At 38.4% G+C, this 26343-nt stretch overlaps 1 protein-coding gene across 1 annotated transcript; it reads left to right on the forward strand.

The window, feature by feature from the left end:
- Positions 1-19830: 19830 nt before the first annotated feature.
- Positions 19831-25994, forward strand: LOC106934030 (prolactin-releasing peptide receptor). Its single transcript, XM_015013683.2, has 3 exons — positions 19831-20295; positions 21682-22079; positions 24158-25994. Exons 1-3 carry the CDS (start codon positions 19839-19841, stop codon positions 24449-24451), a joined length of 1149 nt encoding a protein of 382 aa, XP_014869169.2. The 5' UTR covers positions 19831-19838; the 3' UTR covers positions 24452-25994.
- Positions 25995-26343: the final 349 nt, after the last annotated feature.

Raw genomic sequence — 26343 nt, forward strand, 5'->3', positions numbered from 1 at the left:
AAACATTTGCGATAGCTTTTCATTTTAAACAGATAGGATATTCTGAAGCAGCAGAAGGTTGAAATATTGCCAGACTAGTGATATATGTGGTTGACTGCCCTGGTTTGAAACTGTATTTTTTGACATTCCATGGCATAAACAGTGGGTATAAAAAGTCTATTGGCTCCTGTTAAAACTTTGTAAAATTCTAGTGATAGGCCTACATTTGTCCATTTTTATATTTAAGCTATGTGATTTTTGGTCCTGGCTTATATTTATACTTTTAATTTCTGTGAATTAGAAACAGCAAAGGTTTTAAACGTGTAAAGTTTTCTAGCTTGAGCTTATTTTTCAATTAATAAAACGATCTCAAATGACTTCAGTGGATAAATAACATTACCGACACAACAAAGAGAAATGTTCCTTGTCACTCTTTATCTGCGTGAGTAAATGGGTCCAATGAGAATATCATATGAATAGAGCTGAAAACTGCATTATTCCCACCAGTTTAGCCTCTTTATGTGGACGAGTCGAATTAGTAGTGGGAGTTGTTGTTGTTGAGTTTAACGCCCTCTGCTGGACCAAGTTAGCAAGTGCTCAAATGTCTCATTCTCTGGGTACGATTATGATTCTACAGCACAGAGAAAAACAAACCTGTTCCATCCTACCACCAGACTCAGCCGGTCAGGCTATATTTAGAGAGCAGTTAGAGATTTTATGAATGTGACGGTAACATTTTGAGAAAGAGATTCAAGGAAAGATATCCTGCTCTAGAATTGAGAGAATTAGAATCATACGAAAATATGAGTAAAATGTAGTTTCTCCCAATCTAACTACAGCTTAATGCTTGAAATGCTGTTATCACACACATGCTCAATTTAAATTGATGGGACTCTTTTGCTTTGCTTTGTGAACTTTTTAAAATAAAAGTTATATAATAGACGCAACTTTCCTGTTCAGAGGCAATCCCTCTTTTCTATCCCTATAACTCTCTGTATTTATCTCACTCTGTGTCCTTGCTTTTCATCTTTTTACCAGAAGCTTTTGTTTTCACAGTGAAGTCTGACTCATATCCTCTTCCCATAAAGCTCCAGTAATTTTCTTCTCAGCAGACTCCATTTACATGTGGGCAGAATATTTAAATATGACATCCGATAAGGTTACTGCACAAATCTGCTGACAAAACTAACTCAGAGGCAACTTCTCAATAAATGATTTAATAAACCAATAAAAATCAGACATGGGATAATACAAGCAGGAAAGCCAGTGAATTTCACTGCTGTATTTGCAGTGCTAAGCGAACTGTGTGTTTTGTATGATTCAAAAAAAAAAAAAAGCATTTTCAATCACAATGAGATTGAAGAGGCCAACGATTTGAGTGAATTAAAGGAGAACAAAAATGTTTAAATCCACAAGATGGCAATGTAAGCTGCAGGAATCTCAGCTGGTTCTCTGACACTGAGACTAATTTCATCTCTAGGATTTCTCAGAGGCAATTCATTATTATCTGTTCATATATTCACATTTAAGTCTGTTTTGCTTAATTAACGAAGACACGTTTAAATAAAATCCCATCATGAAGCTTTAAGAGCAAGTTCTTGGAGCATTTTTTTTACCACTTTTGTGAGATTCAAGAGCATGTCTGCTAGAAAAACCTGTAACCACATACTCATGATTTACACACCATTACCGTCACACACATTGTTATTGCAACCACTTAAAACACACAAATGATGGTAAAAGCAACTGAGAATACAAATAAAAAGCCTTCTCCTTCTCCATGTGTGATTTCTAAATGAAAACATTTCTGTTATCGATTTGCTTTCACATGAAGCTGTAGTCTCGATGCTTTTATACGTGAAGCACGACACTTACACACTTTTCATCAATACTTCAATTTGTTGCCAGCTCCAAACCATCGTATTCCATCGCTCTCACACCTCAGATTAGCTCATAATTGACATCGATATCATAGCCAATTCCTTTTTAAGGTGTTCATTGTTCTGACAGCCTTTCACCCCTGACACTATTACAAACAGCCTGCCAACTGTCATGGCATGCCGTCTGTGATGCACAGATTTACCGTTTTTTACGCAAGCAAGTGGGAGTGAACAGATTGCCTCATCGCACAGAAACAGTCGACATGACAATGAAACGCATCACGAATCTTCTTGCTTCAGCTGCGGTGTTTGGCTTTAAGACCGAAATACGATGAATGAGAACCTGCTAGAAATAGAAATGCAGCATGGAGCATGCAGGCTATGCCGTCAGGTGGCAAATAAAGTGCTGAAAATGTCAGAGGTTCATTTCTGGAAAGCAGTAGTTTCATCAGAAAAGGTAGCTTCACACAATGATGCGTAATGTTGCCGGTGAATCACGGTCACAGTTCCTACAGCTTCAGTCCAAAAACGTCAGATGATCAAAAACTAACAAATGACAGCAAAATCAGTGTTTGTACAACAGTCTTTGGCAAAAATAAATAAAATAGACTGATTTACTCTGTAAAAAATAAATAAAAAATTAAGTTACTTTTTGAAATTACATGTAAAAAAAAACTGGGATAAATTATTTCCTTGGCTTGCAGCTTGTTTTATTTTTTTTTTATTTTTTTTTTTAAATTTCTTTCTTTGCTTTCCAAAAAAAAAAATGTAGGAAATAGTTTTTTTCAGGGGTAGATTGCTGCTCATTCTGTGCTAGATCAACTGAGCTTCTTAGATAATTTTGTTTTTTTTGCAGTTGCATCACACGATCAACTGAATTTCAGTGCACTGGACACTTAGTTGAACTGAAACAGATTGAATTGGCTTGTTTGTCTTGTGAAGTGCTTTGGGATGGAGGTTAGTGGGAATGTTGCACATAGATCAGGTACAGTGTTTTAACTACGGACAAGTGAAAAGATTGGCACTGATTGTCTCTTGTACCTATTAGTGAGTGACATGAGGGGGGGACACGCTTTCCTCAAAGTTTCATGTTTTAGAGGCAGAAAAGACAGACAAGCATATAAGGTCTTGAGCAAATTTGGACCAAGGCAAAATTGTGATGTATACACAATATTCATATCTTAGGTGTCTATGAAAAGTTGTCCAAGAAATGAAAGTGGGAAAAACCAAGGGTTGCTGCTGCAAATGGAGAGCAAAAACTGGCACATGTGATTGTTGAAACGTACAGTTTATCACAGTTTCATTCATAAGGCTGCACAGACACAAAACAATCAGGAAGCCCTCACTGATCCTTCTCTACCAGCAAAAGAAACTAGAATTGGTGCGATGGTATAAAAGCTAGACCACAGATAAATAGATGTCTTGTTTTGACGTGGATGCGTGTCTCTTACCTCTGGAACACATCAGACCAGGAAACCGCAGCAGGATGGACCCCGGCGGCTGGATATGTGGCTGCTTCTATGGCAACTGGTTCCAGCCTGAGCACTGGAGTGACCAGAAAATATATTTTCACTTTAAGGCCCTGGCTTCTCCTAACAGCCCACTTGGGATCTGAAGTCATTCAGAATGAAACTGAGCATTAAGATAAAAGTGAAAGGAAGAAAAATATGTGGCAAATACATGTGGCAAATTATTTTTAAAGGTTAATAAAACAAGGCTACAGTTTCCTACAGGAAAGGAAAGTAACGCTACGATAAATGATCTTGAATAAAAAGCGTTGTTTCCTACGAGAGGTTTAGTTACAGAGAACCTAAGGCCAGACCTTTGTGGATGTATGGCTTTTCATGCAAGCACTATGGAGTTATTACTTTTTACAAGAAATAAAACATGGGTTTGTAACATATCATGGAACTTTTCTTTTTGGCCACTCTATAAATCAAAGCTGTGCTTGGTGGTAAGAAAGTCTACATAATAATAACAATAATATATCTTGCCACACAGCAAAAGCCCTTAAAAAATTCATGTAGGAAATATTTGGTATATCAACTTAATGGCCAGGCAGAAAAGATCCCAGTCTAATCAAAAATTTATAGTTGAAATTAGAAAAGAACAATGAACGGATGACCACAAGGCTCCAGAGCTGATTTCTGCACTGCTATGCAACAAAAGTTGGAATCTGACATCTGTCGTGTTTGCATTTATATTCAGCTTTCAAATGAAAACTGTCATATCTGTGATTTCTTTTCAGCTTTTTCCTCTAATGTACAATTCCTGAAGTGGTGATTTTGTATTTTATCTTAAAAGGACATTAGCTTAACCCGTGTGTCGCTCTCGACTGGGGCGCCCTCTAAAGCTAGGTGAGGCACTGAACCACAGGAAACAGCAGCAAACAGAGCCTGAGCCAACAGAGGCATCAGCAGCACATGGGGGCTCAAACAAAACCTCATGTGTTCACTGTGGCTCCAGCACATAAGGCTGTGCAAACATTACATACGGAAACTGTAAGTCGAATACTAAACATGTGCAGAGGTCTAATTCTACGTCAGGGAGTGAAGTTCCTGCATTCCAGGCTTAACATACTTTTCACAAAAAGTTGGAAGCGTTCATCTCTTATGCAATATTGGTATTTCTCTTCTGCAAACGCCCCACAGAGTCGTATTTCAGGTGGGCTTCCCCACTCCCCCCATTCTTCTGGCGAACACATCTAAGCTGTAATTGTGCACAGGGTCATCATTACTGGATGCTGATTTGAAATCTTTCACACGGTATTTATAATAAAGAATGAGTCATAACTACAGGCCGGCCAGTTCAGCGTGACTACTTTCATTTCCATTGTGTGCTCAAAGTTACCCTGTTTTGTCTGTTGCAATCATGATCCTGAATCGTTGAGCACACATTTTGAAAACATTTGCACATTTAAAATTTTTTGCTTTTGTGAGAATTAAAAAAAAAAAAAAAGTTTAGCTAAGAACTCTGCAGTTTCTGAAAATGTAGTTTTTGGTAGGAGATGGTCGTCATTGCTTTGTGGGTTTGAAACTGACACAAACAGTGACACTACGTTGTTTCTGGTCGTGTTTAGGATGAGAGTCAGAGTAGCTGGCTTTCAATAATCTTTTAACGCAGCCAAAAAAAAGTCCAGTTTATCACTGCAGCGTATGTTTCTTATCAGTGAGAGAACATCCTGGTTTAGAACAAAAAGCTCGTATTGATTTTAAAACAAAACATTATAATCAAAGCCTTAAAATATTTCCAGTTTTACCTTCATTTAGACCCCACAAATGCACAGGCAGGCATACAGAGTAAAAAAAACTTCTGCAAGTTTGCTTTTTGTGTGTGTGAGTGGTTTCTGAGTGTGGCAGGACGACACCCCCAGCTTCTCCACTGTCCGACCGTGACATTTGCCGTACTCCTCCTGAGAGTTGCGCTAAGACCGCTGGAGGGTTCAGGGTGTAATTATTACAAAATGTTGTTGTAATATGCGATGAGTCACCAGATACATCATTTGCTCTCTGCTCAACTTTCTTTCTAAACCACGAGAATCATGGTTTAAAGAATTTTACGACTGAAGTTGTTGCAGAGGTCTTATCTTCTCATCTGAACTACTGGATTTTCCTGAGCACATGAGAGCGACCTGTTCTGTCATAAATATTGATAGAAACAATTCGACTGTCCGGATTTTATGCACCTGGAATCGCGGGGGTAATTTGAACACCCAAATGTAATTATTTGTATCGTTTTTGTGCAATACAATAAGTAACACACTTTAGAAGGAATCAGTCCGTCTTAATGAAGATGGAAACATGGTCCTGTTGTCACTGTGACCAAATTCTTCAGTAAAATACGAGCAGGTCGCCTTAGATTGTAAATGACAAGAAAGTGTTGTACTTTATATATCAAACATAAAATAAATGTAATTTCTTGATTTCTCAACAGGAATAGGTGTAGTACTTTTCACTTTTAGGGAACAGAATCAAGTTAACTCGAAGCTTAAAGTCTAAAGTTATTCTTCTTTCGTTTGGTGAAATCCTGCAGTAATTTTCCAGAGAAAAAGGGTTTGGGACGTCTTTTGTTAGAAAAATCATCGTCAGTTCTCCACGGCATTCGGTTATATCTCAGTCAGGTGCCTCTTGTGCCCGTAGATATTTGCAGATAAGAACCGTGACAGTTGTGAAGCCAGACTAATCTGAGTAAACTGTTGGCTACTAAAGGTGCTCAAGGGGCAAATTTAGAAAGTCTGTGACATTTACTAAAGTAGGCATGCTGCATAGTTGGATCCTGAAAATATCATATTTGAGTGGTAATCAAACGCTGCACATAGTGTGAAGTAGCCTAGTTTTCGACTATAAGGACTATTAAAGCAGATTTTATTTAACGCTGCTCTACCCACATTTGCACATATGACTTCATAGTTCGTGCGGCAGACGCAGCGCTTTCCAAGGCAGCATGTTGTGTATTTTGGACCGATGAAAAAAAGCCCTGCAGGTTGTGGGGAGCCCATAACGTGGTTCAGATTGAGCCATTGCTTTATTTAATTGACAATGGGCTGGCCAAGTCACATCTTTAAACTAATTCACTGCTGTGGTAAACATCTGAAAAGAACTGCAAAATCAATAGCAAAATTTAAAAGAAACCATGATAAACAAACAAACAAACAAAATAAAACCAAGCAGGACTTCAAATATGATTTTTTTTTTTGCAAATTCCAAAAACTTTTGAAAACTAAAATAAATCATTATCAGTAATGATTTTTGTACTGCTGTTTAACGAAGCAATATTCATGTTGTCAAAAAACCCAACATCCTTTTTGGTTTATTAAAATTTACCACAAAGAAAAAATAGAAATAAATACACAGACAAATAAACAAGCCTGTTTTGAGTGTGTGAAAAGTGTGCATACACGTCTGCAGTCTACATTTATGTATGCACATTTCCCACTATTTATACCTAATTTTGTTATTTATTGCATGTAATCAAGAAACAAAAACATACAACAGTTATCAAGACCTCACATAAACGCCACATTTCAGCCGAGTCTAAGATGAGAGAGTTAAAGAAGTGTGACATGGGAGTCTGGAATCACTTAGGAAGGAAAGAGGTTTACTCCCCTGTAAAGTGAAACCATTTGGCCGCTGTGTGATGTATGACTCTTATTATTTCACAGTGGAGAGGCCGTACATTTTCATTTTCCACAATCTGTTTTGCTGCTCCTTTGACAGAGGTTAAAACACCCACCGAGGGTCAGGTTGGAGAAAATTTAATTTTAGGAGGATTTTCAAAAAGATCACTGGGCCGAAAAAAAAAAAAAAAAAAAAAAAAAAATGGATTTTTTTTAACCGAATGACATTTAAAGCAAATAATCTTTTTGAGTTTTAACTTAAAGATGAATGGATTAATGTCGCTCTCTGGCTACGGATTTAATTTTTGTAACTTAATTTGTTTGTTTGTTTTGTTTTTTACTTTCTTTTCTTCATGTTGGCTATGAATTTAATGGTAACTATGCCCACCAACAGGGCCGTGCAGAGACCACTAAAGGGGCAGGTGCTCAAGCACCCCCAGCCTCCCCCCCTCCTGCACGTGCCTGCCCACCAAAATGCGGTGAATTGCTTTTGACAACAGAAGCATAAATGCATGTACTGTGTGGCGCGTGAGACTATTTGCCCCTAACAAATTTCTTCTGTTTTCATTTTCTCGACATAATCAAATTTTGTGAGTTTGCTGAGAAGCAAATAACTGGACACAACAAGGTGCCCCCCTCCTGTTTGATCATTTCTAAATCAATGTGATCTTGTTTGCCGTTAGTCCTGTTTTCAAATGTCGTTATTAAAAAGTTGATATTGTTGCATCGTCGTCAGATTGAGCTGGGCAGGGGGAAACGTGCAAGCAGCAGGGCGACGCACGGCGGATTATTTTGCGCACATTGGCCCTTCTAAATGAAAGATATTTTTAGATCACCTGTCGTTGCAGACATTCAGAAACCCTGTAGTGCAGAGAGAATTCAGTTGCAAGGATGGCACCAGCAGGATGTTGCTCACGCATTGTTTAGTTTTGTACATCTGACATGTGCGAAGCTGCCAACAACAGCATACTGTCTATTGTCAAACTGGAAGTATTTTTACAGAGAAGCAACAAAAAACACATTGCTGCTTTATTGCTATTTTGTCTGTTTTGGTCTAATCGTGTCGAGTAAATTTACTTGCACTTTATTTTATCGTGGTGATAGTGTCTAACCAGCTAAAATAATTTTCAAATTACTTAAGGGTAGAGATGCACAAAAAAAAAAAAAAAGTCTGGTAACTGGATTTGGATGAGTTTCAGTTTAAAGGTCCCAATGCAGCGATCAAGTGGTTGGAAACTCAGTTTTTTTTTCCTTTCTTTTTTCTTTTCAATCAGTGAAGAAATCCAGCTGAAGTACTAAAAGTGACAATATAACATCACCACTTGGGACTGAGGCTGCTACTGAAAGATGACTGAAAGTTGGCTTTTTTCAGTATCAGTGGGATGTTTAACATGAATTCAGATCAGACATTTTCTCGAACTACAAAGCAGAGCAGGACTTTTGCAGAAAACGTGAAGGTTGATCGAGAACAGCCACATCCTTCACGTACGTGACGGATTTGAAAATGTTAGCGGCATCTTGAAAATCTAAGAGGTAAGACCGAAATCTACATTCCCTACAGTGAACACACTAGTTTAATGTTTAGACGACTTCGACACGGACGACGTTTAGTTACAGCTATCCAATATGTAGCTGTCAAAATGCTGACTGAAATAGTCCACATTATGGCCAGGGTAAATAGTACCGTTACCTCACTGCAATAGCATTTTCTGTGTTGATTACTTTCTCCAGCTATTTTAAGGTCCTGTGACAATATCAAGTTGGCTGGTGGTTTCAAACTGTCTGTGTGTGTGTGTGTGTGTGTGTGTGCGTGTGCGTGTGTGTGTGTGTGTGTGTGCGTGCGTGCGTGCGTGTGTGTGTGTGCGTGCGTGCGTGCGTGTGTGTGTGTTTTGACTAGCATGTCTCGCTGATGGCCCTGCTAATGGACTGATCTGGGGTTAACTCTCAGTGGTAACAAAAATAATCAAAATGTCAGAGAAGAATAGCATTCCTGGCGTTTTTTTTTTTTTTTTTTTTACACTTACAAAGGAACTCGGTACCTGGCATCTCCGTCTTTTCATGGATTTCACCCAGTCACCGTTATCCAGGGTTGCAGGACAGTTCCAAATGGAACAACGAAATGCTGCTAATAAACCAGAGGCGGTTGTGAATTTGTGTAAAAACAAAGAAAGTGAAAGATGCAGACAATAGGTGACCTTCCTCATAGAACTAAGATATTTTCACGATGACATTTTACACTAGTTAAGTCTGCCCTATCTTGTTAAAAGTATCCAATCAAACTAATTGTTCACAATCACACCTTCAATCACACCTTCAATTAAACTGACGTATTTGGACTGCACAATGAAAGTATAGAGTAAGTAACCCCACACAGGAGAATGCAAAAAGAGAAAAACCTGACCCGACCCACAGGCTCATTAATCAGTAATGAAAATCACTGATCCGTTTAGAAGCTCTTTATTTTGTGTTTATCATTGCTGACTGGTTTCCTGTAGTGATTTAAACATTTATTTAAGTCTAACTTAACTTGAGCCTGGTCAGTGACTGTAGTTGTACACATGATTCTTTTATCCTGACCGCAGCTCTACTTATTTTTCTTAATTTGCTTTGCAACAATCCATAATTTGTACACATTTGTAATTATTAAAAATATTCAATAATGTGTTCAAGTCTGAATATGACCATGTCTGTTTATTGAACAGAATGATCACATTTTGAAATATTGGAATGGAAACGAACTTCAGTCACAAAATAGATTTTATCCACAAAAGTAGTTTGACAGGTTTTTTTTAATCATTATTATTTTCCTTTGTGTTAAATAATGTGGTTGCAAAAAAAATGGATATTTCAGTAAATGGTTCCAATAAAGACTTTTGGTTGCTTTAGCAAGTGAAATTTATCCAAGCACTTTTCATGGACACAGAGTCCAAAAGAAATTATACAACTTAAATCAATCAAATCTAAATTATACATGGCATTAAAACAAAGATGCCGCCTATTCCTGTGCAAAAACAAAATTTATTTTTGCTGGTTCACCTTTAAAAATACACATCTTAGTGTGACTAAAGATAAAATTCTTGGTTTCTTGAATTCCCACTTTGCTGAGGTTTCTTTCCACGTCTGCTGATCTTCGTGTTCTTCACTTACAACAATTTAGATTTGCCTTATTGACTTCTATTCAGGACTCCTGCACCTGTAAGCAATATTTATACACAAGTCATAACACCCAATGCCCTTTTATGAAACTCTTACCGCGATTATGTTGACAATCAGCTGCACAGACAGCTAAAACATTTCGATAACAAGGTTAAATAAATGCCAGCCCATACATCTGAGACCAAACTGCTAAAAGCTTTTCTTTTATATCTGCAAAGGACAAAAGCGTATATAATCTTTAGTCAATTTACCTCCTAAAACAAAGCACAGGAGGACTTATCTGACATCTAATTTCAGCGGTGTGCGAAGGAAAAATTGCACTTGATTCGAGAGTAAAACGTTCAACATTTACTTTTCACACAGCTAAACCCTGTGTTTACGCTCCTCTGATTATATGTGTTTATCTTTATTATTCAAATGTGAAATCTATGGCTGAAGAAAGTTCCCTTCGCTTTCTGTCGTCTCTACTGATACAAACAACTCAAACCTTCAGTTTCTTTCAGATGCAAAGACTTCCTTTTGAAATTCACCAACCCATATATCTCTTTATTTTTTATTCTGCTCCCCTGCTTGTGGATCTCATGTTTTTTGTTGTTTTTGTTTGTTTTTTTTCCTCCCCTTTTCTTGCCAGGATAGGTTGTTCTATTGAGTGCTCCATTTTGTACTGGATTGGTCCCCCGAAATTGCAGTAGTGAAAAACGGTCAGGAAAAAAAAAAAGCTGAGGAGCAAATATCTGCAAAAAGTATCAAAATCTCTTCAAACACTAAGCATCGGTTTAGAGGGGAATGATGGAAATGGCAGCAAGAGAGAGAGAGAGAGAGAGAAAAAAAGCCAGTCCAAACGTTATTTTGTGATGGTTTCATTGCAGTCAACAGGATATCTATGAGTGGGTATCAAACAGAAATTAGTCTAATGCTGACATGATGGCTTTACAAATGTTTCCTAAAATAAGACAAACCATTTGTGAGTGTTAAAATGATCAAGTAAAGGGTTGAGCTGACAAAAAATGTGCCAACATTTTATGTTTAAGTTACTCATCACAGTCACTAAGCTGCGTTCTTCTACAATAGTTCTGCTTTCTTAGCAACGGTCAGCAGAGATCTGGTTCTTTCTGAGAACATAATTCTGTCCATCCTTCACATGGTTGTTCCTTTCTCTTTTTTTTTTACCCCCCCTCTTTCTCCTCCACAGGTAGTTGATATCTCAGCAAGGCAATCAAGGCTTTCAAATACAGCTGCACAAAACAGGCGTTCTGCCAGCCGAGGTCAAATAATAGCCGGCTGTTGTCGCTTTTGTGTGTGTATATGTGAAGTGTGAATGTGTAAAAATGCAGACGTGATAAAGGAGCAAATGTGGGAGGGCACACATTTGGTGAGGATTTGAAGGGAGAGAGGTGGGTTCTTCTCTCTCCCCCGCTTTTCCTCCCCTGTCACTCTCATTGAGCGCTAAGTGAGAAACACCATCTTCTTCCCCGACTCGCCACACAACACGGGCTTCTTTTTTTTTAGGCTGCGGGAAGAGAGAGCGTTCAGTAATAATATTTTAGATTTTTCACAACAGGGATAAAAAGAAAAGAAAGTCAGCGTTTTTGTTTTCGCAAAAAAAAAAAGTGAAGAGGCACAAAAGGAAATCTGTCTGATTTGTAAAGGTAAGATCTTTATTTTTGATGACATACTGAAACACTGGGAGGTTTTTTTTAATGCATAAAAAAAAACAATCAATTAAAAAAAATCTTTTGTTTTGGAATTTAGCTAAAATACATAGTTTGAAATTTCATCTAAAAATTACTTTCTCTCTGTGAGGCAACTGATTGTTAGAAAATGTTCTCATTCATTCAAAGTAGAAGAAAAAAATGAATTATCGAAATTAAGCTATTAGATGATTTAATTACCACCATAAAAACACTCTGTAATTTGAACCAATTTAAGGCGAATGATGATTAGCAGCATTTGTCATCTTTAAATGTGTTCTGGCTCTGCAGGATTGTGTGTGACATTTCAGAGGAGCGCTAGAGAAAACAAATGCATTCCTGCCTGCAAATTTAGCTTTGGTGGCTTTCCATGCAGTTTTCTTGAACAGATACATGTTTTGTTTTTTTGTTTGTTTTTTTCTATTTGGAGATCCTTTTAAAATATAATGAAATGCCTAATTTAAATGCAAAAAATATATAAAAAGTTATGTTGTAGGAATGTTTCATAAAACATGCAAAATATGTGTGAAAGAAGTCAACAACTTTCAAGTATATCCGTTTTAATTCATTTAATGTAATACATTTATTGTTGCAATCACAAGGGACACTATGGAGAAAAGGAAAGAAATTATAAGAGCTCAGTTCTTTGGGGTTTTTTTTGCTTGATTTTGTTACTTACTGAATGAAATGAAACCTAAACATTTGTACACTCGGAGCAACTACTCTCAGTAAATCTGAAACAAAAACAAGATCATCTGAAGGAATCAAATTTTCACTCAAGACATCTGCAAAACTAAGAATACATTAAAGCTTTTTGTTTGTGCGGCTTTTGTTTATTGGCTCCAGTGCTGCTACAACTTCTTCTCAGTGGCAAAAAAAGAAAAAGAAAATATTGACTGTAACTTCTTAAATTAACCTAACCTTTTTTTTTAAGTAAGCCAATGCCTCCAGAGCTGCTTCGACCTCCGGTAATGAAATGGTCAGCGGGTGAAAATAACATTTAGCCAACAACTGGTCATTAGTCTCCCAGACCTGAAGAAACGCGAGGAGTTACAGTCATTTGCTGACTCTGATATGAAAACTGTGTCCAGTTCAAATTTGCTAAAGTTTAAGTGGAAATTATGCATCGTTTATCTGACATCCCCGATTTAGACAGTAAGTGAAAGTATTAAGTCACCGCATTAGAAATGCATAGATTCACCTTTCCCCTAATTCCTGTTTCACTTTTACCCAACTTCTGCCTCCAGCTCCATCTGGATGCCTCGGTACGCTCGGTATGACGGATGCTTAAAATGCAAACAAAGTGCTCAAAAGAGGGAAATGTCAGTGGAGTCACACAGTGATAAAAGTGAATGTGGAAAAAAAAAACAACACTATGGGGATATAAGAGAGCAAGCTAAGCAGGATGAGAGAGCATCAACAGTAGATGTCCTTCCTGTTTTGCATTTTGAGAGCGCTCAATTCACATCACGCCTCGCAAATTAGCTGTGGGGTCTGGATGATTTCCACAAAGGCCATGGCAACAGCGTTACTAGGCGAGGGTGGGTTCCTTCTAAGCTGTCTGACAAGGTAGATGTTGGGAGACCAGATGGGATCGGAGCACATGCTCCTGCTGCCGATTACCAACATGTGGATAACAAATTAGTAATTGAAGACACTTTGGTTTGACACCAAGGCCCGGCCAGCTCTCGGGCGGAGCGATTCTGAGAAAGTAATGGTTACCAACAAGTTTTGGATTGATTGTGAAGAATCGTTTAACTCCCCCTCCGCTGATTGCGGTGACGCTGCAGAGCACGTATTAAGTCATTCGAGTGGGTCCATCTGTTTAAGAATTGATCACTCATCAGTCATTTTCATTTGCAGCAAAGAGCTATAAATACTTGTCTGTGCAGCCGACTTTGTCACTGAAAGACCGATCGTTCATCAGAAGTTAGGAGTTTAGAGAAAAATCTGGCCACCACTGTTATCACCATGGTCACAAGGCTTCGTTTCTGCTGCGAAAACTCTTAATTCGCACAATTTAGTAACATTGCTTAAAAAAAATCACTACTTGTTTTTACTTACAATTCATAGAATCTAATTTGTCGCAAATAATTACACAACATATTTCTTTACGTATTCAGATGATCTGCAAGAAAGACAGAGAAATATATCAAAATATGACCTAAGATCTAGCAGACACTTTAAATAACTTTAATGTCAAATAAAAAAAAAAAATCTCACTAGCTGATGATCAAAAACATAATGGAAAAACATTGTTGTGATGATATTACTGAAGGCGGAGTGTCTGAAAGAGAAGGAGCTTCTTAAAGAGACAGAAGCCAGTTTCAAAACGTTTTTTTAGGAAATGTTTCATATGTACAGACTGAAGATAACAGAGTTACTTGATTGTGCTATGAAACTGCACAAAGCTGCATCTTTGACAATAGTTAGTGATTAAAGAAATCAAGGCAAAAAGAAATTCCTATCATCAATAATCAAGGAAAAGTTTTTGCAGCCTGAGACAACAAGGCAGAAGACAAATGTGCTTGAATGAGATTAAATAATTTGTAATACTGCAAAACTTGGATCACAATGACAAGTAATGGTTGCAGAATCGGTTGCACCAAAAAGCCTTGCATGTATTGTAGATCTCTTGCAAATATGCCCAAATGTATAACAGTATCATAAGCAAACCTGTTGACGTAAAGTACACACGCTTCAGAAAAAAATAAATTTCATGTTACCCAAAGCATTTCATGAAACATAGCATCTATTAAGTACATTCAAGGCATTTTAACACAACTAACAATTTGCAATGTCTGAAAAAACAAAACAAAAAAACCCATCGTAAACTACCTTATTTATTTTTAGAAAGACGTTTCGTTTCAGCTAAAGGTGAAAGAGTCCACGTTGTTTTAAATAATGACGTAGAGCTTTTCAGCTGAAGTGAACAGAAACACAAATGTCTTCAGGGATGAAAAGCCAACATACAAAGGTTGACTCATGCTACACTTAATCCATTTATCCTTGTAGTGCTTTGATCATGTGAAGCCTGACGTACGACAGAAACACTGAAGAATACTCAAGCCATAAAATATGTAGCAGAACTGCGATCAACAACACAATCACCTCTACCAGAGCAATCAGATCAGGAAAGCGGCTTCCGCTTTCAAGGGAAGGTCAGATTATTTCCCCTCATAAAGAGCTAAATTTATTGCTAATAAATACTTGATACAGTGTTGTTGGATGCTACTGATGAAAACAACATGAAGCAAAACATGTTGTGTTTCTTTGGATGTTCCCTCATTTAAAACACAGAGGGAGCTTGACACTTTGTTGTCGCTCTCACACAAAAGCACTGTCCCGGTTTGCCTGGATGGTGCAAGTGAAAGACAGGAAGGCTTTCTTCACATTTTTCCCAGAAAACTGTGAAACTGGTAGTTACGTAATATGGATACTTAGAGATGCAACCCGCAAAACCACAGCACCAGAAGTTGACTTAAAGTGGACACAGTATGCAAAATAGCGTTGTAGTATTTCCATTTGGGGTCTCTAGAGCTTCTAGAAAGAGTTCAAAGGCTAAAACAAAACACATGAACCAATTAGTTTATGCTTTTTAGGGGTTTGGAACATGAGCTGTTTCAAAAACCTCCGGATTATTAAGTCACAATTGTGAGGCACTTCCCCTTTTACCTAGCAGCCCCAGCTTAGCCCAGTTCCTCAACGCCCCCACAGAACTATGCTCACTTCATTGTTAGAAGACAAGTATGTTTGGTTTTTACCAAAGTAGACACTGTACAATGGCTGCTGGAAAAGACTAGTGTTTTGTTATTGACTGCAGTGAACAGTTTTAATGGCAAAGTCTCAGCTACATTGCCAGAAAAAAAAAAAGATAGTTTTCACAAATCCAACTGTTTAGAGGTCTGTTTAAACAGACCTCTTCGATTAGACCTCTTCGATTAGAGGTCTAATCGCTCTTCCAGGTCTTCAGTGACCTGGAAGAGCGAAGAAGATGTCGTTCTCCAAAGACGGAGACGTAATGGGGATGTCTCTTTTCAAAACCACGAAAACAAAAAATCATACTCATAAAAGCGCAGCCATGGTCATTCTGACCGTTCCGTAATGAAGGGGCGAAAGCTGTGTCATTGTACATTTGCGCATCTGTTTGCAGCCATTTTCACATCTATTAAGTCCCAACACCGAGTTGGAGGCACAGCCAGCAGCAGCTCATTTGCATAACAGAGACATAACCTTAAAACAGCTCATTCAGAAAGGAGCTCAAAGTAGGCTGAACTGGTCAGGTGAAATCTCATAACCTGACAATAACTTTTTGAAAAAACATGTGTTGAATATGTTTTGTGTAGTCAACAGACCTATCCCTTTTGAAAAGAAATTAAAAATAGGGGACCTTTTCACCAAATTTTCAAATGTTACCCCAGTAATACAATATGCACAAGAGGCAAGAAGACAAAATGCCCCTAATGTTACTTTAACCAACTGATTTGTAGGTTAAAGTGTGTGCTGCACAAAAAACATTGATGACCCTTATAGTGTTTTTATACATCCTGTAATGCTACAGACACAATTCCACGTGCATTTTATTGGGATTTTAAGTGACTTCTACATATTCAATTGATTGATAAACAATTACAAAGTGGAAGGAAGAATGCACGATTTAAAAGACTGCTACAAATAAAACTGTAAAGTTTGATCTGCATTTGTGTCGAGCCCCCGCTGAAACAACTTTTGCAACAGCATTTTGGAACATGTCTCTGCACCTTTGGACTTCTAGAGACCCGTATTTATTCCAGTCTCTTCTGCAAAGCAGCTGCTTTAAGGATGATTATTGATCTAATCTATTCCATCATATCTCTGGCATTACGCCCAGAGTTGTTGTCCTACTGGAAGATAAAGTTTGGCCCAGTTTCTAATATTTTGCAGCCTCTTTTGCGTCACTCTGTATTTAGCTTCACCCATCTTTCTATCATCACCTGGCAACTTTCAGAACCATACTGTCACCATTAGGTGTTTGTGGTGATGGGGCTCGTGAGGCTCCATTTGTGGGTCTCACCCTCGTCTACACAGGCATCCTGAATATGTTGGTTTTCCTCAGCTTTCTCTTGTCAGTGAAATACTACAGTGCACAGATAATTTCTTGAAGTCGATCAACGAGGTTCTGCAGCAGCTGCAGCACTAACACAAACATTTTCCCTGTTTTTGAAGGGGGCTGGGGGTTCCCACATGGACAGGGCCTAATGCTTCAGAACCTGAGGTTTGCAGTTTTAATATAACAAAACGTAAAAAGACTCAAGAGGTACCAATAAAAACCCAGCATTTTTAGCTACACAAACATCCTGTCCACAGATAAGCATGCTTTCCCTGCTGCAAACCTTTTTAGACCACAGATAATTTGTTTAGTGACAGCAGCAATCTGTATTCAGTAGATTAATAATAGATTAATAATTTTGTCTCAGCTAGTGTGAAGGGCTCTGTGTCGTGAGGGATGTCTGTGCTGCTTGGAATAATCAGCATTAGTTAAATAAAACACATTGCTTTCACCAGGGGCGCCTGCAGGAGATTATTGGAGGGCTCGCACAAAAGACAAAACCGTCACTGAACCTGGCCCACACGACCACGACCACATGCCCAACACACATCGAAACCAGCACAGACCTAACCCACACAAGTACGGGTCACATGCACGCAATGCGCTTGGCACACAGAGACGCAGCTGATGGCGACAGATATGCTGCATAAACGCAGACAGGAGGTTTTGACCCAAAGAACACACTTTTTATTTTTTCCACAATTTTGTTAATAGTAACTGTATATATATATATATATATATATATATATATATATATATATATATATATATTTATTTTTTTTTTTTTATTCAAATGAAAAACTCAAGGCACAATGCGTTTAGCCGTAGAGCTGTAGGATATCCTGACATTCACAATCCTTAAGCCTTCAAGTAAATTTAAAGTCATAAAAACAGATCAATTTAGTTTTAATAACAAGTTTAACATATTGGAAACAATGATGGATGAGTAAAGGTCACACTTTTGTTTTGGATACAGGAAGCAATTGACAAAATGGAAAAAAAAAAACAGCTTCACAGGCATCTGAAAATCATTTTAGGTTCAGATGGCTTTTTTTACTCTGTAGCCACTGCAGCTGTTTGTTCTTTTATTAGCGGCCAAAACACAAAGGCCACATGAAGACAGGCAGCAGCCTCCACAGTTCTGTGCCTCACGAGAATGGACTTGGTCATAGAGGAAAAATGCCATCAAATATGGAGCCAAAAATAACAACAACGAGGAACACATAAAGTAATCGCAAACAGTGCTAGATCGTTGAATTTTATTAAATATATATAGTTCAGTTTTAAAGGTTTGTTGTCAATAATATTAGCTTGAAATTGTCATAGAGTACCACCATAATTATGCTTCCATTAATACCAAAATCTCCTGCCAAATGCTCCTGAAAGCAGGTTGTTAAAATTAAGATTTACAAGCATGTCTGTTCTCGTTGCCGAGCTCTAATTTGAATGAGATGATATAAAAGGGACGGTTTTCATCTCGGCACAATTGCAGCAGATAAGGATTCTTTATTATTCTGGATTACGTTAAAAAGGACTGAGCTAATCTTTGATATGAGTGCTTACAAAAACCACACTTACGGCCTGACAAATTCACACTTTTCATTACATTTCTCTGCTGGTGTATGTGCACTTCACTGTATATCTAACAGCTGCACGCAGCAGCAGCCAGAATTGGGATTTGGCAGCTCTTCGAAGCAAATCCACTAGTGAGCGAAATGTTCCAGCGTACGATGCGCTGTGACGCACTGGAGTGGAAAAATGTATCCTTCACATTAGAACACTCCCCAGAGATGTCATAAAAATATTTTAAATGATTTCCTAGGAGAATTTACACTCAAACTCTGTTTCATTTAGACATAAAAAAAAGATCTGCAAGTGAATAATTATTGTCAGTGTGTGTGTGCATGTTTAGAAGCATCAGGGATTTATATATACTCTTGTGCTGTCTGGCTGAGTATGAATTTGTTTATCAAGATGAAACATAGTTATACAAAACACATTAATGTTGACTTTTTTATAGGAGGATCGTATTCTGCTGTCGTTCTGACCATAAATGATGTCAGCTAACATTGGGCAGCTGGTTTCTTGTAACCCAGAGGTCAAACTTCTGGTATTCTAACAGACTGTGTGGCTCCTTGTAGGTGATGTGCAACTTAAGGACAAAATTATTCAAGGTGAAGGCAGGAAATGGGTCAACAGTCTCCATACTTGAGGCGTCCACTCCATACCGCTACAGCTCATATTACCAGAAAACTTCTTATTGACTCAAGTGTGTCTTTAAACCAGCAGTTGAAGTCCAGTGATCTAAGTTGTTTCAGAAGACCTGAGATGTAAGAAACTAAACTTGCATGAAGTTTTTATAGATGAACTATCATTTATATTTAGTCAGAGCAAATATCACACTTTAATGGGTTCAGAGTTTCTTCAGTTGTCTGCGGGTCAAACTATGTTATGGGACGTCCCAGGCAGGAAGTCTATGGTAGTGCTACTTCCTTCCCTGGGGCCTGTTTTCCCGTTTGCACTCTGTTTTTCTCAGCCGATGTACACAGCAAGATGCAACTCAAGCTGCCTTGTGCCTCATCTTCTGGAAACAAGCTAGTTTTACAGCACAATCGACCCCTCTGGCACAGTCACAAATGAAAATGTAGACCATCCCTGTGGGCTGTTTTGAGAGCAACGTGAAGCTTTCTATGCCATACATGTTTGTTCAAGAATTAAACCATAAAAGTAAAACTCCTGTCCGTTAAACATGCACTCATCATAGGTAGTAATAGTGACTAATTCTGTCTTATTTTAGACACAATAACTCTAAATTAGTCAGACCAGACATGGTATTGAAATCCCTCGATAATGACTAATTACATTCATCAAATTGGAGTAATTAATGATTCATTTTTGCCTTTCTCTTAAGGTCTACCTGCAAGGACATGGACATCTTTATGAATAAGGACTTCGGTTTGACTGGAAACGCTACTCAAGACACAGGAGGACCAGAAGGCAACAAAGGCCAAGGACTCAATCACAGCGACCCACTGGACATGTTTGTTGGGATGGAGCTTCTTCAGCGGTTCAAACCTCTTTTTTTGCCTCTCTACTGCCTCGTGGTGGTTGTGGCCGGTGTTGGAAACTCATTTTTGTTGGCCTGCATTTTGGCAGACAAGAAACTCCACAACGCCACCAACTTCTTCATTGGTAATTTAGCGGCTGGCGACCTGCTGATGTGTTTAAGTTGTGTCCCACTGACTGTGTCTTACGCCTTCGACAGCCATGGCTGGGCTTTTGGACAACCTCTCTGCCACTTGGTGCCCTTGCTGCAGTGTGCCACGGTGTTTGCCTCAGTGCTTTCACTCACAGCCATTGCTGTTGATCGCTACATTGTTGTAGGTAAATAACTTAACATTTATGCTTTGGAATATGAATTTATTGCATGTACTCAATAAATATCATCTGTATAGAAAATTAAGCACCATAAAATAGATATATTTACATTAATATGGTAGATTGATCTAAGAGAATATTGCAGTTTACTCTAGTAAAGATGCCTAAAAATCCTTAAAATTAATTAATCTTTTATTGTACAATAACAAATAAAAAAAGGAAAATTTAAATTTGGTGACATTTGTAAGTGAAAGACCCACAGCATCCCAGATCCTCTACCAAACTTAAAAGTGTTTTTCGGACTATAAGCCGCTACTTTTTTTTCCTCACACTTTGAACCACGTGGCTTGTACCCCGGCGGCTTTTCTGTGGATTTTTCTTCCACCACCAGGGGGCTCTTTAGCAGGAAGTGAATCATTGGAGGTCAAAATTGGAAATCAAGGAAGAAAGCGCTGATTTTCATTTAGAACAAGCACATGCTAGCAGCAGGCACGACTGAGAAATTTCTCCAAACTCACATGATGCAGCTTTTAAGGTGGGGGCTAATCGACCTGACAGTACAGGAACGTGAACGAACTATGGTTCAGCTTTGGAGACTCTGCTGCGTCCTTATGGAAAACCGAGAGCGGCGGAGATACCAGCAGCTTATATGTGTACATTATCAGTTTTTTTTTTTTTTTTTTCAAAAAAAAATTGTAATTGCAGCGGGTTATAGTATGGTGCGCCCTATACTCCGGAAATAAGATATTTTGCTAAAATCCAGACCCACCTTGAGTATTTGCTCCTAAAACTCCCAATCTTAGTCACTTCAGCTTTAGCATACTTCATTTATAGATTTGTAATGTTTGGTAAGAAACAATTTTTTTTTTTTTTTTTTTTTGCATTAATCTCAATCAGTCAGTTAGCATGGTGGACATATTGCTAATTGCTTCCTGTGTTGTATTTGTTGCTGCCTCTTGGCCAGGATTCCATTAAAAAAATCAGTTTTTTATCTCAATGAGTTTGTCTCATAACGATTTATCAAAACAGATGGGCCTTTATGTCAAGTCATATTTACAAGTGATGGATAACTAATTAGAAGTTCCTAGAAACATTAATCAATTTAGAGCAAAAAGAAAAAAATTGCTTCAGTTGTGTGTTTATTTGAAAGGAATAATGTGCTTCTCCTTAATGTTAATTTTCTAACTCAAACCAAAAGTTAGACATTTTTAAGCCTTTTAGTTTGACAATATGCATAGAGGAACACAATATCAATTCATTTTAGGGCTTTTTGAACACTTCTTGATCAGGAGAGCCAACGGGTCTGTTCTCTGAAGTGGATTTGAAAGCAATAAGTCCCTAATGCTTTTCTTCCTGTGTATTTCCATTTGTTTTTTCATTTCCTCGTCGCAGCTCACCCGGTAAGGAAAAGAATTTCTGTCTGGGGCTGCGGCGCAGTGACTCTGGGCGTCTGGCTTTTGTCTCTGGCCTTGGCTGCACCTCCGTCTTTTTACACACGCTACCTGGACCTCCGCCCCAGCGGGATCGACTTGGTGGTGTGTGAGGAATTCTGGCCCGACAGCGGCAATCTGCGGTTGTTGTACTCCTGCTTCATCCTGACGACCTCCTACATGATCCCGCTGCTGTCCGTCAGCATCTCCTACTGCGCCATCACTGTTAGCCTTAAGCGCTACTCGGTTCCTGGGGAGCCATCCGGCAGTCAACAGCGCTGGAGTCAAAGAAGAAAAAAGACCTTTACTCTGTTGGTGGCCTCAGTGCTCGCATTTGCACTGTGCTGGCTGCCTCTGCAGGTAATTACCAAACAAGCACATCTGAAAACAAATACCTAGCCACTTGATGTTTACCGGTGTTTACTGCTTATTATTATTACTATTATTATTTATTTGCTACCCCCTGATTCAGCTGAATGTCAGAAGACCGAATTTGCATCCCACTTCTATTTGCATCAACCAGCAAATGATGAACTCAACAGCAGGGAAGAAGCCAAAAATGAAACTTTTATTGCCAGCGAGATTAGATTTTCTGCATCATTTATGACCGAGAGCCACGTTGAAGTAACAGAGTCTGCAAATCTGACACTATTTTCTCAATGAGCTATGAAGACTAAAAGATTAGGATTTCATTATTAGAAGAACTAAGGAGAGGATGAAGTTACACAGCGGAGTGGTTGATGAGACCATCATTTGAAGGTCACTCTGTTTATGTTGCAAAGCTTACCAGGTGGGAAAGATTCATTTCACAACAGCAACGGTGCTCCATGCAGCCTACAGATACATTTGCAATCTTGCAGGGCTGTTGCATGCTTTTTTTTTTTCATGTCACAAAGAGGAAATCGTCTTCATAAGCGTAACCTATGCATGTTAAAGGAAGTAACACTTTGATTGATGTTGGTAGGTTTTGTTCAACAGGTTAGTACTACCGCAACCAAATGAAATCACCACACTGGCACTTCAGAACGTGTTGGCGACTTCTAAACTGCTAAAGCGGGTTTTCAATGAAAAACTCAAAGCGACTTAAGACTTTTTAAAAATCTATTTCTGCTACCATGGGTTAATAGCTTACCTGCAACAGGTAACTTTTCGGACATCTTTAATTATTAGAAATCTGTAATATTTGGTCCCACAGGCTGAAGCTAATACAGTCCAGGAGTGTAAATTTGCACACATTTGACTCTCTAGGCCCTCCTCATTGGCTTTTAATGACTTTGACCAAAAATAACATGAAAAAGTGTCCTTTTTGCTATAATGAGTGAAGATAATATTAAAGGGTCCTTCGGGCCATTTTTAATTTGCTTTCATGCAAATAGTCTCTGCAAATGAAACAGAATAAAACTAATGGAAAATGAACCTTTTCTTTGGTCTCTTTAATTTTACTGGGCTTCAAATGACTTTCCCATTCTCCTTAATGTAAATGTTTCAAGTTGGCCTAATTGAACTATGAAAATAAGCTTTTTGCTTTTGGGTTCGGTGCTGTTCTCTGTTCTACAGCCAGAGAAAAAAAAATTGAGGTTACTTAATTTTACCGTAAAATAAGCACGTTCGTTCTGTAGAAATTTCTAAAATTATCCAGTTTTTTCTGTGTGTGTAATTTAGAAACGAGTGGCTACTTCATTAGGTCCACAGAGGTTGTCAACCTCAACCTCTGTGGATGGACGGAGCCTCTCCACGAGCTTTGATTTTTTTTCCAGCTCCCAATAGCCCTGAGCATTTGTAATCAGTTCATTATTTAGCATCTCCACGATTATTATTAATCACCCATCGCTCCTCCTAGTGTTGTCCTGGATCACAGTCCCGACAGCAGCAGAACTTCATTACACCTCATGGTGTTAGAACATCTGGGGACAGTTCAGTATTTGCTTGCACTAAACCATAAAGAAAAGAAAAGGTTATAAAATGAAACCTTGTTGAATTTTCACCAGTGTGGGGCGGGGGTTGTCCTGTGCACACAGGGTCCAAATGACCCCATCACTTAAGACCGCAGCTGGGTTAAAGAGAGAGAGACCCAATTTCAAGGCGTTAAGTTAAGTCATACTTGATATATACAGCATTTCTTGAAGGTAACAGTTACTTGATGGTGCTATGAAGTGGCACTACGTTTGGTGATTTATCCACCTCCTCACTTGTTTCACTTACAGTCACAGGAAATACTTTAGATGCTCCCGTCTTTCAGACAGGAAGATCACTAGGGAGCATCACCTTCTTCCTCCATTTCCTGTGTAAATAACTATAGACATGACATTGCTCTATAAAACTTTTAACAAAACCTCACAATAAAAAAATTCTAACCCATCTGTATGACATCATGTTTTACTCTTCATGCACTCTAAAGTAAAAACTTCTTTTTTTTTCATATGTCTCCTTTTGTTTAGGTGCTGAACCTTTTGCTGGACTTGGACCCAGAGTTCCTCATCATTGGGAAACGCTACATAAACGTCCTGCAAGTTTGCTGCCATTTAGTGGCTATGAGCTCGGCGTGTTACAACCCCTTCATCTACGCCTCCCTGCACAGCAAGGTGCGCGTGCATCTCAAAGGCTACCTCTGTCCTTGCCGCAGTCGTCGAGGGGAAATGGTTGAGAGGGCGCCCTCCAGGAGCGGAGTGTTTGATGCGACTTCAGTAACGGCTCCTGTCATGCAAAGCCACACGATTCATCCCAACATTTAAATTGATGTTCAGAAATATGAGAAAATGCCAAAACACAGGCTCGGTGTTCATTTAAACCATTTTCCTCTCATGGCTTTTCAGCTTTTTTCATTAACTTCAAGGCGTTCAGTCCTGTTTTGTGTCAGATACCACAGACAGGCGATGATTTATACCAGGGTGTATGATGTCAAGCATGATGACGACGTGCAAGACATCCTTTTGGATATCTGTGTTTTTCTTGAATGGCGAAGCTGGTGGCCAATACATTAAGCTGACTGAAGTTTCAGAAAGCTCAGCAGAGGCATGAACCAGCCCTGAGGCTGGAGAAACGTGCTGAAGACTGAGACTCTGACCAGTGACAATGGTTGAAAGACTTCAGAGAGCCGGCTGAACAATGGATCCTTCACACCAGATGTGGAGTACAAGCCAAGAAGAGGAAAAGTGCAAATGAAGTATATTTCTTTTATTATACACATGGCAAATGTGTATTTTTTTTTTCTTTTTTGTTTCTGCCTCGCTTGCCTTATAACTCACCTTGATTTAGTGATGAAATGTGCATTAACTGGCTCATTTTATTTTGTGGTTTATATGGTTGTGCTATTATTTTAGATGATTTGACTTCACAGTGACATCTTTTCAATTTAGAAATATTTGTTTTTGTAAATAGTATGCATTTCCAGGTTCCGAGGAAAATGGAACAAACAGAAAAAAACAACAAAAAAAAACACACAAAATCCAAATGATTGCAAAGCCAGTGTTAGATTCATTAACAGTTGATAAACAGTAATTTGGATGTGTCTGGAGAAGCTAAATGTATTTAATACTTATGTTAATATTCAGAGCATAACCAGAACAGTCTCTCATAAGCATCTCTGCAGTGACACCACTGTTGCTGAGCTATTGTCAAGCACGATTAATGGTTTCAAAGCACCTGTGGCAAATCACTTTTAAGCCAGAAAATAATTCATTACGATTACTTGCATGCCGTTGACCTCAGTTTCTTTTACACAAAGATAAGAGTAGATTAATCTAACAGTCAAAGGGGGTTTATCGAAATATTACAAGAATATCTAGTCTGACTGTCCGACAGTAATCCCGAAACACATGAACCGTTTGGTGAAGCTCCCTGTAGGAGCAGAAACACTGAGCACAGGGTATTTCTAACGGCTCCCATCGCCAGCGGCGCAAAAGCCAGCGTTTACGTTTTAACAATCATATTACTGAGCTGCGTGTCGCCTGACAGCTGAGTCCCCTTATTGATTTACAGGAATATATTCTTGGGTGAATTCCTTGTCAAAGAGCGATTTTAATCTAGTGAGTTTTAATTCGGTTCTGATACGGTTGGAAGCTTGTGGCTCAGATTTGCTCATAAAAATATTAATTATAGTTGGGGCTGTCCCCTAATGTTCTTTCCATGCTGATTCCCTGGTAACCTGAGAAAACAAATGTTTGTTTCGTATTGTGTGAAAGTATTTCAATAAAATGGAGGAAGGAGGAAAAGATCAAATTTTCACAGAAGTCGACGTAATGGGGGGAGGGAAATGAAAATAAACCGTAAATTTTCCATTGTGGTTGTCCCTTTGTGTCATTCATTGCTTCTTTTTCTACAGAAGATCCTTTGCAGATTTATGAATCATAAATAAATGGCGATAATTTAATGGATCTGCAGTCTTCTGTAATGATGTGAAACTCTTTGTGGTAAACATTTAGCAAATCATTTCAAGTAATTACTTATTAGTCATAAATATTAACTCCCTTCCCAAGAAAAGTGGCATCTGCAAACATATTCAAATCTCTTGACCTTCTGTTCATGTTGTCATGCTATGACTACAAACTTATTCCAACAAAAACACAGATACAGAAGGAAAAGGATACAGATATTCTCTTTAACAAATAAACATCTAAAAATTGTG

The sequence above is a fragment of the Poecilia mexicana genome, unplaced genomic scaffold (assembly GCF_051168715.1).
Source record: "Poecilia mexicana isolate PSO_F unplaced genomic scaffold, ASM5116871v1 scaffold_13, whole genome shotgun sequence".
In the NCBI taxonomy this organism is placed as follows: Eukaryota; Metazoa; Chordata; class Actinopteri; order Cyprinodontiformes; family Poeciliidae; genus Poecilia; species Poecilia mexicana.

Bases quoted from the DNA above. Each gene is read 5' to 3' on its own strand.
- LOC106934030 (XM_015013683.2), top strand. From the start codon at position 19,839: ATGGACATCTTTATGAATAAGGACTTCGGTTTGACTGGAAACGCTACT. The intron at 20,296-21,681 runs GTAAATAACTTA...TCCTCGTCGCAG, and splicing joins TGATCGCTACATTGTTGTAG to CTCACCCGGTAAGGAAAAGA. The intron at 22,080-24,157 runs GTAATTACCAAA...CCTTTTGTTTAG, and splicing joins TGTGCTGGCTGCCTCTGCAG to GTGCTGAACCTTTTGCTGGA.